The following is a 14,258-nucleotide window of genomic DNA, read 5'->3' on the forward strand; positions in this document are numbered from 1 at the left end:
ATAATCAAAACACATATGTTATCTTGTTGACTACTGAAATACACTGGAACATGAAGTAAAACAAGTAAAGTCAAACAATGGAATAAAGCAAAACAATAATGAAACAGAACTCCTAAAGTGTACATTTTATTTTAAACATTTTGATAGGTTCTTTTAGAAATTGTAATACAGACTTTTCAGAATTTTTGTTTTATGGAAAGTTTAAATTCTTGTAGGGGGAAAAAAAGAAAAAAATGAGTATGTCAGATCAATTTTTAGCCTAGTAAGATGATTCATGTGTTTTTGGGAACAGGCACTTTGAATTATAACAGTGTTGTTAGATCACAGCTACATCATATTTTTAATCTTTTTGTAATGGGTTTGTTATATGAATAAATACAAGCATAGAATTAGCAAGTAAGGATTATTTAAGAAGTGCTAGCGAGAAAAAATGAATTTTAAAAAGAAATATGAAAAAGGGGATCATCAAGTACAGAAAAGAAGCCAGCTGTGTTAAACCTGCTAGAGGTGAAACACTACCTCTGCTCCACTGATGGAGCAGAGCTGTAAATGGTGTAGAGCAGCACAGAGCGTAACAAGTTAGTAAGTGAAGGGCATGTATTTTCGAGCAGTAATTGACATGAGCTGAGAAATACAATAAGTACAGAAAGAATTTAAAGAGAGTAATGACAGTAATAAACCCAGAAAGCTCAAGGATATGGGATATAAAACTGTATGTACAATGGGCCAAAAATGTCCAAGTTGCAATATTTATATACTACCAAAAAAAAAGATCTACTTTAACTATCATCTACATTGTGTCCTGTATCTTTACAGAATCTCTGTATTCTGTCTGGCTCATCAACAAAAAACAAACACACTTTTCTCACAAGTCCGATACTGTCAAAAATGTGCAGACAGATGGGATTTTAAAGTACAGCAAAACACAAACTGAGTTAAAATTCTTACCGTCTATGGGGATTTCAAATCAGTTCTTCCCAGAAAAACTGAAACACAACTTACAGTAGCCAGTTTAAGAGTGTACGGTGACTGAATAGTAACTTGCAGGTACAACCTTCTAATTTATATCAAATATTTAAACTGTATCTTTGTGGCACTACTGACTTCTAAGCTATCCACAGTCCCCAAATACTTCCTGGCAAACTGGAAATATTTAATGTACTGTCATTTCTCTTTGTTTTTAAGTTTTGTTAATTTGAATGTTATCAACACAATTAAATGCTTCATTAGAGGAAGTCATTACATCAAGCATTCCATGTCAGAAAATAGGGAACACTTTTATTTGCCACCTTTCCTCAGGTAATTTTATGTGTGCATTATGATCATCTTTGAATTACATTCAGTACATATTACTTTGTCAAGGGTCTTGCCTGGTTCATCGCCCAGGGTGGATACCCAAGAGGGGGACAATAAGGCTGAAGGGGTATTCTCAATCTGGAGTGTACCAGAAACAAAGTAACTAATATTCATAGATTTGAACACCTGGAGTTACTGTTCTGATCATCTGCTCTGCGATCATCTAGGCTCATCTCCACAGTAACAAAGACCACACAATTCTCTCCAGACCCCCAAAGAGATTTAGACGTTCTTTATATGTGGTTTACATAAGCAAGTCATCTAGTGCAGAGCTGAAGTTTCAAGAGTGCAAGATTCAGCAGTGCCTTGTATAAATTGCTTCAGCGCCCATACAAGAACAAAAAAGGGGTTTCATTGTTCCCAGCCTGAATTTGTCTAGCTTCTGCTCAGTCCTTGGGATCTTCTCATATGCCTTTGGTACATTAAAGAGCTCTCTGCTACGACAAATCCTCCTGCGTAGGACCTTAGATACCATCATCAAATCACCTCTTCCTCCGCCCTCAGCTGAGCCGAGCAGGGTGAAGGCGTCAGCTCCACACGGTGAGGCAGCCGCCCAGGCCTGCAATCGGCCCCCTGCTCCTCGCTGAGCTCTGCCCCACTGCGCACACAGGCACCTGCAGGTCCCGGCCGCGCCACACGCAGGGATGGGACCGTCGCCCTCATCCCGCGGGGCGCTTCCACCCTCCCACCGCGCAGCCGCTGCCCCCCCCTCCCCCCCGCCCCAAGCGCCAGCGCCCCCTGCGCGCACCAGCTCCTCCCGCCGCCCCCGCCTCGGCTCAGGGAGGGCTGCGCCCACCGCAGCGGCAAGCGGAGGCCCTGCCGCCCTCCCCGGGTCTCCGCCTCGTCCCGACGGCTTGTGGCGGGAAGGCCGCCCCCACCAAAGTCGAGTCCCTCAGGGAGGCCGCAGGGCCCGGCCCCAGCGCTCCTGTCCTGAGCAGGCCCGCCGCCCGACGGCTCACGGTGGCCCCGGCGCAGGCCGGAGCGGAGGGAAACGGGCGGGCGGGGGGTGCCCCGACGGCACCGGGCGGAGCGGGGCCCGGCCGCCCGCGGCAGCGGTCCCTGCGCTCGCCCCAAACGAGGGTGCCCTCACGCCGCCCGGCCCCGCGCGGTGGGAGCGCTGCCCCTGCGGAGCGGACGGCGGGGGCGGGGGAGGTCGAGGTCGGGCGGCCCCGCGGGAGGGCGCCGGCCCCGCCCTCTGCCCGGGCGGGCCCCTCCGCGGCTGGGCCGGGCGCCGGCCGTGTCTCCCTGCAGGGCGGCGCTCGGCGCGGGCAGGTGCGCGGCCGAGAGGCGAAGCCGCTGCCGCCCCGAGGGGACCAAGGCCGGGGAAGAGCCGCTGCGGCGGGAGTCCCCGGAGAGCGTCGCCCTTCTCGCCGAGCGTCCCTTCCGCCCCCGAGGCAGCGGCGGGAAGGTGATCCGGAAAGATGGTGACTGTGGTGACGAAGCTGGTGCATTACCTGCACCTGAGGTAAGGGCGCAGGAGCTCGGCGACCGCCCTGCTTCTCCCGGCGGGCGCGACACCGGGGCGGCCCTGCGCCCGTCCCGCCGGGCCCCGCCGCGGGGTCCCCGCCGCCCGCCCACGCGCCGCGCCGCCGCCAGCGCCGGGAGCGATCGGGGGGCGAACTCCGGCGGCTGCGGCAGCAGCGCTGCGGGTGGCCCGGGCGCGCGTGGCAGCCCGGGCGCGCGTGGCAGCCCGGGGGCGCGTGGCAGCCCGGGGGCGCGTGGCAGCCCGGGGGCCGGCGCCGCGGGTGGGCGCGTGCCCGCTCCCGCAGCCGCTGCCTGCCCCGGCAGCCGCTCCCACGGGCGCTCCCGCGGCTACGGGCTCCTTCCAGCCGAGCGTCCTGCAGCGCCGCAAGGCGCGTCGTGGGAAATGCCTGTTACTGGTTTATAGTCTGGGAAGTTGATGTCCCTGCAGCGCCTGTGTGGCATACTTAGAATAGCATGGATTAGACAAATTGCCTATTTCTTCTTTTTTTGTACGACTTCTGGCAGGATACTCTACTAAGCCGTTTTTCCCATTGTTATCTATTCTAATTAGAATTTAGCAGATAAATGCATATATTTTTGCTCCGAGGGGAGAGAAACCAAAGAAATATGCAGTCCGGGTGGCGTTCCACTTGTATTCTGTTGAATCACAATTTTTCTCCTGTATATGAACACTTAACGTGCATCAAAAGACTTGATAGAAAACATGAAGGAAATGTCTCAAGAGAGAGCATACACTAAGCCAGAGATTTAATTTGTGAAAGCAGTGATATTTTGTGCAGCATTTTCACGTAAGGTGCGCCAGCTCTAGCAACTGATTTCATTAGTTAAATTTTCCCAAGTTAGCCATCGGAATGAGTGGAAAAAAGGACAAACTAACTTTTTATTGATGTGATTTAAGGCTTGTTTCCTAGGATATCTGCATTTTGTAGACTTTTCTGAACAACTATTAAAATAATAATACTTGGGCATGAATTACATGAGAGAAGCATGTAAATGTCACCAGTTTCTAACCTGTTTTTTTGCAATAGGATATTTTATCTTCTAAAACTGTTTAAACTATCCTGCAAATCTAACAAAATCACAGCCCTAATTTTATAAATTTGTGGAGTTTTATACTGCTATTCCTTTGCTGGGCAAATAGAGAAGGAAGTCAAGATGGAAAAAATTTTGCCAATTCCTTATGCCTGCCTCTCTTCCCTTGTCCTCCTCTGAACAGTGGTTATTTGTTTAGCAGCAAATTACTGCTGTTTTTGAACCAGGGCTTCATGGCTCTATTTGCATTATAAACATCAGTCAAAAAAAATCTCAGCCTCAAAGACTTTATAATATAAAGGGAATTAAAATAATGCAGACAGATGGAGGAATGCAGCAAAGTGATACAGTTATGTTCTTAAACCAGCAGCAGCCTGATCACTGTCAAATGTTTTGTAGATATCATGAGAAAAGATGCAGAAGCTAACAAGTTTCATAAACTTAAAGGAAGATTTTCTCTTACTGGGTGAGCATCGAGGCATTGAGAAAGTGTGATGAACATATCTAAAAAATTAATAAATGCATGGCCGGTGGCCTGGCTGAAGGCAGAATTCAATTACTTTAGTGCTGACTGAAAGATGGCAATAGAATTAGGGAAGATGTTTAAAAGTCCAGCAATTCGTTTCTATAGTAGAAATTGAGCTATTGGAGATGTGGCTGCAAAGGGACTCAGTAAACGCAAAAGGTGAAGAATTTAATTTTACTAGTCCTGAATGAACATGAATTAGGATAAGTTTCCGTTTGCCAAAGCTGAAGAAGAGGATAGATACTTTACTGAGTAATGCTAGAGTGATAAATAGTGGCAGTATCTGAAAGGACATAAATGAGTAAGAGGTGTTCCCTGGAACTGGTACACATCAGTGGGACAGTGTATTTGCGGGCAGAACAGGTCAGGGAAGGGTGCCAAACAGCTACTATGAAGCATTACCTTGTGCTTACTCTGTGCCTGCATTAGCAAGTGACCAGCAATGTAACAATGAACACAGAAAACAGTAAAGTAGAAAATAAAGTGCATACATATGAAGTTGTCTGACATATTCTTAGAATACTATTATTTCTGATTAAACCACTTTAGCAGGCTTTTGGCTACCTATGCTGTAATATTTTTTTCTATACGTGAGGATGGAAGTAGTTAAAAATCAGTTAACAGCAAGGAAACTGAAAAATAAGCTGTTCAACTGCGTTAAGAATAGTTAGGCAGCTGGTGTGCTGGGAAAAGGCTTATCATCACCATTGTCCCTTTTCTCCCCCAAGTGCCACATACACAGAAATGCTAAGGATCCATGCACTGGATTTTAAGGTTCTGCCACAGTTAAGTAAATAAATATTATGCTGATATGTCATAAGAAAAAGATATTTGAATGTGGGAAACTGTACTTAAGTTCATAAGAATACAGTTTGTGACAAGATTAGACTGTGCCAGTAAAATAGTACACTGGGCAGCCCAAACAATTAATATAATCAGATCCTTAGAGAATCACAATTATGCCCTTAATTCAGTACTTACTGAGAAACAGATAATTAATTCAAATCACTGTAGGACTTCACAGTTAGAAATGTGGACATCATAGGAATCTGCCTTACCTTTGAATATGACACCTTGCAAAACATAGGATCCCAAAGCTGCAGGAATTTTACAACCCTGGGCACTATACAACTATTCTAAAAAATTACCTTTCTGAAAATCAGAAGTAAATACATTAAATGCAGTACTGATACTTGCTAGAGGATATCATGTAGCAGTACTTCATCTCTTACACTTACCTTGATTAATTGGCCCTGATAGGGGATGGTTCTGTACCCATTTAAGTCCCATTCAGTTCGGTCATAAACTTCTGATTAATTTCAGTCAGACAAAAGCAAGCTTAGTGAACGGGAATGGATCAGCCATGAAAATAATTGCAAAAATACTGAATTACATTCTGAGCAAGGCGAGATGTTTTCATATAAATCTATTTTATGTAATTATCCCTACATAAATAAAGATTGCACACCAAGTGAAAGCAGAGCAGCATACAGAAGATGAGATGAGCAGTGATCCTTGAGAACAACAGACAAAGGAGATGGCGGCAGATAGAGCAGCTCCCAAGGACAACAACAGGCAACACGAGCAAACTGAACACGAAGACATAGACTTATGAATGTAAGACATTCACGAGGGGAGTGAACATTTGATGCTACCAGATTTCCACAGTAAACTGTATTGCAGAAATTCGAACTGAAGCATGGCTGTGGTAGTTCCTCATTTTAGGAAATGAAAACAATTAAGCTACACAGGTGGAAAAGAGCAGTACCAATCCTGAAGTGCTTTTTTTGAAGTTCAGTATTTATTACGAATTAATTATTTGTTTTTTTACCTGTCTCTGAAAGCGGTCACATGAAATGCAACAAGTTTGTTAATTGAAGCAGCAATTAATAAGAATATTTTGGAGTGATCATGAGATCCCTGCTTTTATATCTGAAATTTTTATATCTTTAAAAGGTTGGCCAGCAAATAAAACCCCTTTTGCTAACACTGTCAGTCACATCTACCTTCACCCCTCTGATTCCAGCATATTTAAACTCATCGGGAGGTCTCACTTAGGTTGAGCACGCTTTGGTATCAACATGGACTTAAGGATCTGCCTCTTAAAAATTCATTATGTAGGTCTGCACGGTTCAAGATGTGGCCAATGGACTGAATCCTGGCTGAGGAATGTTTCCAGCTGGCCTGGCACATTTTGCTAAAAGAAGCCCGAGACCAAGAAGTTTGGACAAAACACTGTACTGCTGCTACTCCAACACCTCAGTATGTGGCTGTGCGTGGTTTGCTTGAGGAAGGAGCAGAGGAGAGAGGGGCTGGGGAAGCAGAGCGAGAAGGAGCATGACTTCCTCCTGCTTAGAGGTCCAGCAGAGGTTGAAGCTGCTGATGTTGCTGTTACAAAAACACAGTCTGGACCTTTTGGTTCAGCATCCCTGGCTACCATACTTGGACAGTGTTGCCCTGTGAAACGTCTTTTTCAGAGATTTTGTGCCCCTCTTAGAACACCCCAGGGAACTATCATGATTCATGAGTTCAGCTGGGTATCCTTGCCTCCACTCTTCTTGGGGCTTGATACCAGTGTGGCCATCTCTGATGGACAAGTAAATGATACAAGGTTCTGCTGAGTGCTACAGGTGAGGTTACACAGCACAGGTATTGTTTTACAGTTCCTTATGCTCCTGCACTAGCATACAAATGGTCTGCATGGACCACTGGCTGGTCTTCAATTCTCACCAACCCCTCTATCCCCCATCAAAGCCAAAGGTATACTCGTACATAATTTTATCTCATTTTTAAAATTACAGATTAAAACAATTAATATGCTTAGGACACATAGACATGACTTCCAAACTTCCAAAGTTCTTTTTAGAAGCTTAATATATCATTAACGTAAGATTTGTTTTATATTTAATGTAGCCACTCTCAGTTGCTTCTTCTACCCTAATGCAGGAACATAGCATGGGAGGATGCCAGGTTGGAAAGAACTTCTTAGCTCACTGAGTGCTACCTTGTGGCTTATAAAAAAATCTACCATCTCTAATCCATTTCATAAATATTAGGTTGTTTGTCCTTCTTGATGGGTGTGCTGGAACCTTGCTCCTCTTGATATTTAGAAATTAATTGCTAATTTTAAGCCTACATTTGCCAGTGGGAAGTTTCTACACATTTCTTTTGTATTGACATTGCCTGTTACCTTAAATTGATTTTCCCACCCAAGATATCTATGTTTATGAGTATTCACACTCACAAGCAGCAATTTTATTGTTGCTTCTTAGTTGCTCATGCTGAGTAGATTTTGCTCTTTCCCATGTGGTTGTCCCTATTTGAATACATCTTTCTTCATTATGAGTGATCGAAAGTGATACTATAATTTTAAGTAATGTCTGATCAATGTCTGTGATGATATTAAAACCCTGCTAGCCTCATATAGCTAGATATACGTAGCACTGCATATGCCTTTTTTACTGCTGTACTGCACTGTCTGATGGTTGCCTTATCACCAATTAATATCTGTCATTTCAAACTGATGAGTCCCCTGGTTTATAGCATAAAATCTGGTTATTATGTCTATTAAATACATGCAATTGTGTCTCATTTTTATTTTTTTCAATCCTTTTATTCATCCACTTTTCCTATATAATATCCTGGACTTCCTTTAAATTGATATCCCTAATTTCATACTATCAGTAAATTTCACATTTTTCTTTCTGTGCCAAAGTTATGAATGAAAATATTGAATAATACGATCATTAGTAACAGGGAAACTTGAGAAGTTTTAATAGGAAGATTCCCTTTCCCCCAGTTCATTGATTCGCTTTTCAGTCTAATGTATTGCTGTATCTTTTCAGCTAGTTTTTCCCCGGTTTACAGACTTGCACTGTTCCCAGTCTCGTGTTTGTGTGTGTATGTTCCATATGTGGTACAGTATCAAATGCAATACTGAAGGCCTTATAGGTTAGATCTGCTGCAGCCCCCCATCTTTAATGCAACAAGCTATTTTATTACCAAAATCTGGATTTACCTTGGTAAAGCCATTGTGTATTTTATCCCAGGTTTCCATTTACCTTTGTGTCTCAAAATATCCTTTCCTCTGAAGTTCTTAAAAAGACTTGCATACTGTCAAACTCAGAGTAACAAGTGTAAAGTTGCCAGTTTTTCTGAATTCTATTTGTTATGTTGACATTCTCTGGTAATGAGGCATCAGTTGAGAAGATAGATTTTTTTAATTACTTAGTATTGAATTCATAGGTGAATTGTTTCAATGTTTGGGGCAGGAGATTATTCCGGCTGGCTTAATTTTACCAATCCTTAAAAACTTAGCTTTATCTTGAATGCGATTTAATGTTATACACACATTTTCAGTATCTGTTTGGCCTTTGCTGTCATTCTTCTTACAGAAGACTGAGTCAGAAAGTTTTGGGGTAGCCATGCCAACATTATCTTAACTCCATTCTTACTGTGTAGCAACTTCATTGCAATTTCATTTCTCTTTTCCTTTATGCTGTCAAAGAATAGTATACATTTATTTTAATTTGTATTGCTAGGTCTCAGGACCTGTCAACTGTCAGGATTCAGCTTGACTTCTGGCAATTCTCATTTTATGCCTACACTTTCTAACCTCTAACACAGAGCTTTCTCATCATACCCTCCCCCCACTCCCACTCCTTTCTTGTAGGCTTTTTGCTCATACCTTATACAGTGTTTTGATAGATCTATTTATTTTTTCAACCAAAGATGCTGCATACTTGTCAGTTATCTTTAGGGAGCTGCCAACTCTTTTTCTTCAGAGGATACCGAACATCTGAGAAGCCCATGGCAAGGCTGTAGAACAGAGAACTCATGGTCTTAGACTTGGGGATCATCTATGTGTAAGCTTGAACTCTCTGTTTATAAAGTGACATAGGATGAAAAAAAGGTATGCACTCTGCAAAAAGCTGTTAGTAACGACACACTATTTAAAGTAGTCAATTCAGCTCATTTTGACTGAAAAGGATTACTGAATGACTGTGTATCAGCTCTGCAAAGATGTCACACTCTTTCATGATCATATTTGGCTCAAAAAGAGATATTTATTCATCTCTGCTTTGTAACAGCTTAAACCACTTTCTGACCAATCTGTGGTAAATGACAAAAAAATTCTCAAAGTGAATTAAGAGTGCCCATCCAGCAGTTTTCACTCAGTTAAACTTGACTAGCTCTTTGACTAAAGAAGGCCATCACCAATGTTTTGTTAGCATTTCATTTCTCACCGTTCTGCTCCATGTGATACCTCCCAGAAACCACACAACAGCAGGAGGATTGTTAGAGCCCAGGAAGCATGACATGGGGCACTCGCTGTTTCAGCTTTTCACCAGCCTTTCCAGACACAACAGAAGGGAAGAGAGACACTTGTACTATTTGGAGGTGGAGGGTGACCCTTGCCACCAAGTAGAAGGCTGGCTGTCAGACACTTCTCAGACTGTGTCCTCTCTTTCTGATACTACCTGTCAAGCTGTGTGATCCATGTGGTGGCTTTTCCAGCATTGGAAAGGAGATGGCTGCAATAGCTGTGTAGTTATATCCCTAGTTCTGTTACAGAACACAACAATAATAACTCTATGGCACACACATACACCTTCACTCCCTCACTGGTCCTGTTCAGACGCTTATTTCCTCTAGTCCTTCCTGACGTATCCTCTCAGCAAAACTGACTGCAAAAAGTAATTGAAAAGCCTAATACTCCCATTTATATTTTTGCTGTGACAGTGGTCAATAGAATCATTGGATACTTGATTCTTATGTTGTAATAAGTATAAATTTTTATCAGCCTCATTCCTCCTTTGTACTTTCAAACCCACCTTCATAATCTGACCAAAAAAAAAAAAAAAAAAGCCAGTGTAGCCGTCATAGACCACCAGCTTGGAGGGAAGGGTTGCATCACTTAAATAATTTTCTTCTCTGCAGCACAAAGATCAAAATGAGAAACAGTGCTGCATAAAGTAAGCTTATTCGAAGTAAGGTTTAAAGCAGGAGCTTGAAATACAGTGAAAATTGCTAGAAAATCCACTCAAGAAAATAATGCAGGCAAGTACATTTTACCTACTAGAAGCCAGCAACCCAGAACAGCTCTTAGCTATTATGTGTCCTACTGAGCTGTGGGAATTTGAATAGTTACCAGATTGAATAATTAAAAACTAAGTTGTTTGGTGGAATTACTGGTATGTAAGTCAAGCAATGGTATGTAGTTGCAGTTGTAAAAAATATTCTTCTCAGTGAGTGCAGTAACGAATAGTGAGAAAAGAAATGTCCACCCAGGCCTAAACATAGAATACGAGAAAAAAAGTGGCAAGAATGACATTTGGAGGCAAGCTCAAAAAAAGATGTCTGACAAAAATGAAGTAATCACAGGCGTTCAATAAATTTAGCAGTTTTAAGAACAGAAGCCCTCATACTTCATGTCCTCCCAAAAATAAGCTTGAAGTCGAGGCAAGTATTATTTATGGAGTTTAAAATTCTGTTTATTTTTTCCTTACAGCCAGTCAGGCCTGGACAAAGATAATTTTCCTTATTTTGTTTGATTCTGTTTTGTTTAATACTATTTTCAAAATTGGAATGTCTGTAGATGGTGGAGTGGTGGACCTCCTCATGCTCTGGGCCAGGGCATGTGCTAATGTCATGAACTTTACCATAATTCCCGAGGCAAAAGCACATAGCCTAGGGATTTACAGGAGGTAATGAGAGCCAGACCTCCTTCCCATTGCTTAAGCAGTTTTTTTCCTTCATTCCGTTTCTGCAGAATTGGCATTTCCTCTAGCAGAAGTGAAAGGACAGTCCCTCCTCTTCACAGGTGCAAACCAACCCCTATAGTCTGTTTTATTTATTTACTTATTTAATTTTTCTCCAAAACCCAGGTTTCTGGAGCTGACTTACATATGATTGAATCTGAGTGTCAGAACCTACAAGTAAACATTAAAGAAGCCAGGAACATATCCTGGCTGTCTGTATGTAATTTGCATTGCAGCTGTACAGAGCAACTTGATGAAGGAGATCACAGAATCATAGAATCATTTAGGTTGGTAAAGACCTTTGTGGTTATCAAGTCCAAATGTTAAACCAGGACTGCCAAGTCCACCACTAAACCATGTCACTAAGGACCACATCTACACATTTTTTAAATACCTGTAGGGATGGTGATTCTACCGTGTCCCTGGGCAGCCTGTTCCAATGCTTCGCCACCCTTTTGGGGGCCCAAAACTGAAAACAGTGTTCAAGGTGCAGCCGCATCAGTGCCGAGTACAGGGAGATAATCACTGCCCTGGTCCTGCTGGCCACACTGTTTCTGATACAGGCCACGATGCTGTTGGCCTTCTTGGCCACCTGGGCACACTGCTGGCTCATACTTAGCCAGTTGTCAACCAGCACCCCCAGGTCCTTTTCTACCAGGCAGTTTTCCAGCCACTCTTCCCCACGCCTATAGCACTGCGTGGGGTTGTTGTGACCCAAGTGCAGGACCCGGCACTCCTCCTTGTTGAACCTCATACAACTGGCCTTGGCCCATCAGTCCAGCCTGTCCAGATCCCTCTGCAGAGCCTTCCTGCCCTCCAGCAGATCAGCACTTCCCCTGCAACTTGGTGTCATCTGCAAACTTACTGAGGGTGCACTTGATCCCCTCATCCAGATCGTCAATACAGATATTAAACAGAACTGGCCCCAATACTGCGCCCTGGGCAGCACCACTTGTGACCGGTTTCCAGCTAGATTTACCTCCATTCACCACCACTCTTTGGGCTTGGCCATCTTTTAACCCAGTGTAGAATACATCTGTCCAAGCCACGAACAGCCACTTTCTCCAGGAGAATGCTGTGGGAGAGTGTCAAGGGCTTTACTAAAGTCTAGGTAGACAATATCCACAGCCTTTCCTTCACCCACTAAGTGGGTCACCTTCTCATAGGAGATCAGATTAGTCAGGCAGGACCTGCTTTTCATAAACCCATGCTGGCTGGGCCTGATCCCCAGGTTGTCCTACATGTGCCGCGTGATGGTACTCAGGATGATCTACTCCATGACCTTCCCTGGCACCAAGATCAGGCTGACAGGCCTGTAGTTCCCTTGCTCCTCCTTCCTGACCTTCTTGTAGATGGGCATCACATTGGCTAACTTGCAGTCTTCTGGGACCTCTCCAGTTTGCCAGGACTATTGATAAATGATGGAGAGCAGCTTGGTGAGCACTTCCACCAGCAATCTCAGTACTCTTGGGTGGATCCCACCTGGCCCCATAGATCTGTGCACATCTAAGTGAGCAGCAGGTCACTAACCGTTTCCTCCTGAACTGTGGGGACTTCATTCTGCTCTTCCTCATCCCTGTCTTCCAGCTCAGAGGGCTGAGTATCCAGGGGGAAGCTGGTCTTGCTATTAAAGACTGAGACAAAGAAGGCATTAAGTGCCACAGCCTTTTCTTTTCCTCACCCTTTGTGACAATGTTCCCCGCCACATCCAGTAAAAGATGCAGATTATCCTTGGCCCTCCTTTTGTTTCTAATGTATTTGTAGAAGTATTTTTTGTTACCTTTTACAGCACTGGCTAGCCTGAGTCCTAGCTGGGCTTTCACCTCTCTAGTCTTCGCTCTGCATAACCTCATGACATCCTTACAGTTCTCCAGAGTTGCCTGCCCCTTCTTCCAAAGGTGGCAAACTCTCCTTTTTCCCCTGAGTTCCAGCCAAAGCTCTCTGTTCAGCCAGGCTGGTCCTCTCCCTCACCACCTCACCTTTTGGCACATGGAGACGGCCTACTCCTGCACCTTTAAGACTACCTTCCTGTAGAATGTCCAGCCTTCCTGGACCCCTTGTCAATTTATAACTATCTCCCAAGGGACTTAGTCAACCAGGCTCTGAAATGGGACAAGGTTGCCCCTCTGGAAGTCCAAGGCAGCAGTTCTTCTGACCCCCCTCCTTCTCCAAGAATCAAAAACTTTTAACATCTCATGATTGTTATGCCCAAGATGTCCTCCCACCACCACATCACCCACCAGTCCTTCCCTGTTGATAAACAGCAGGTTCAGTGGGGCATCTCCTCTGGCTGGCTCACAGATCAGCTGTGTCAGGAAGTTACTTCCACACACTCCAGGAACCTCCTAGACTGTTTCCTTTCTGCTATGTTGTATTTCCAGCAGACATTAGGCAGGTTGAAGTCCCCCATGAGAACAAGGGCTAATGATCTTGAGACTTCTCCCAGCTGCTTGTAGAATCATTCATCTGTCTCTTCATCCTGGTTGGGTGGTCTATAACATATTCCCTCCAGGATATCCACTTTCTTGGCCCTCTCCCTGATTCTTACCCATAAACACTCAACTCTGCTGTCACCATCATTCAGCTCTAGGCAGTTGCAACACTACCTGACATACAGAGCTACCCCACCACCTCTCCTTCCTTGCCTATCCCTTCTGAAGAGTTTGTAGCCATCCATTGCAGCACCCTAGTCACGTGAGTTATCCCAACATGTTTCCATGATGGGTGTTTATGTCATAGTCTTCCTGTTGCATGGTGGCTTCCAGCTCCTTCTGTTTGTTGCCCGTGCTTCAGGCATCAGCATAGGTGCACATCAGTTTTACTATAGATCTCACCTCCAAGCCCAGCATGCTGCCACCAAGCTCATCTCTAACGAACTTGATTTTATTCCCTTCCCCCTTTGAATCTAGTTTAAAGCTCCCTCGACGAGCCCAGCTAACTCTTGACCTAGGAGCCTTTTCCCCCTTTGAGACAGGTGAACCCCATCTGTTGCAGCAGGCCTGGTGCTATGTAAACTGACCCGTGATCCAAAAAAAAATGAAATTTAGCTGTTGACACCGGGCCTGGAGCCAGGTATTGATCTGTCTCATCTTCTGATT

General features: G+C 44.2%; 1 protein-coding gene across 1 annotated transcript in view; it reads left to right on the forward strand.

Annotated features, from left to right (window-relative positions):
* Positions 1–2,559: 2,559 nt before the first annotated feature.
* Positions 2,560–14,258, forward strand: part of ARHGAP18 (Rho GTPase activating protein 18) — a 100,976-nt gene continuing 89,277 nt past the window's right edge. Inside the window, exon 1 of the mRNA XM_056344089.1 lies at positions 2,560–2,821. Within this exon, the coding sequence (XP_056200064.1) occupies positions 2,778–2,821 (44 nt within the window). The 5' untranslated portion in view covers positions 2,560–2,777. The remainder of the gene's footprint in view (positions 2,822–14,258) is intronic.

Source organism: Falco biarmicus, chromosome 6 (assembly GCF_023638135.1).
Source record: "Falco biarmicus isolate bFalBia1 chromosome 6, bFalBia1.pri, whole genome shotgun sequence".
Taxonomy (NCBI): Eukaryota; Metazoa; Chordata; class Aves; order Falconiformes; family Falconidae; genus Falco; species Falco biarmicus.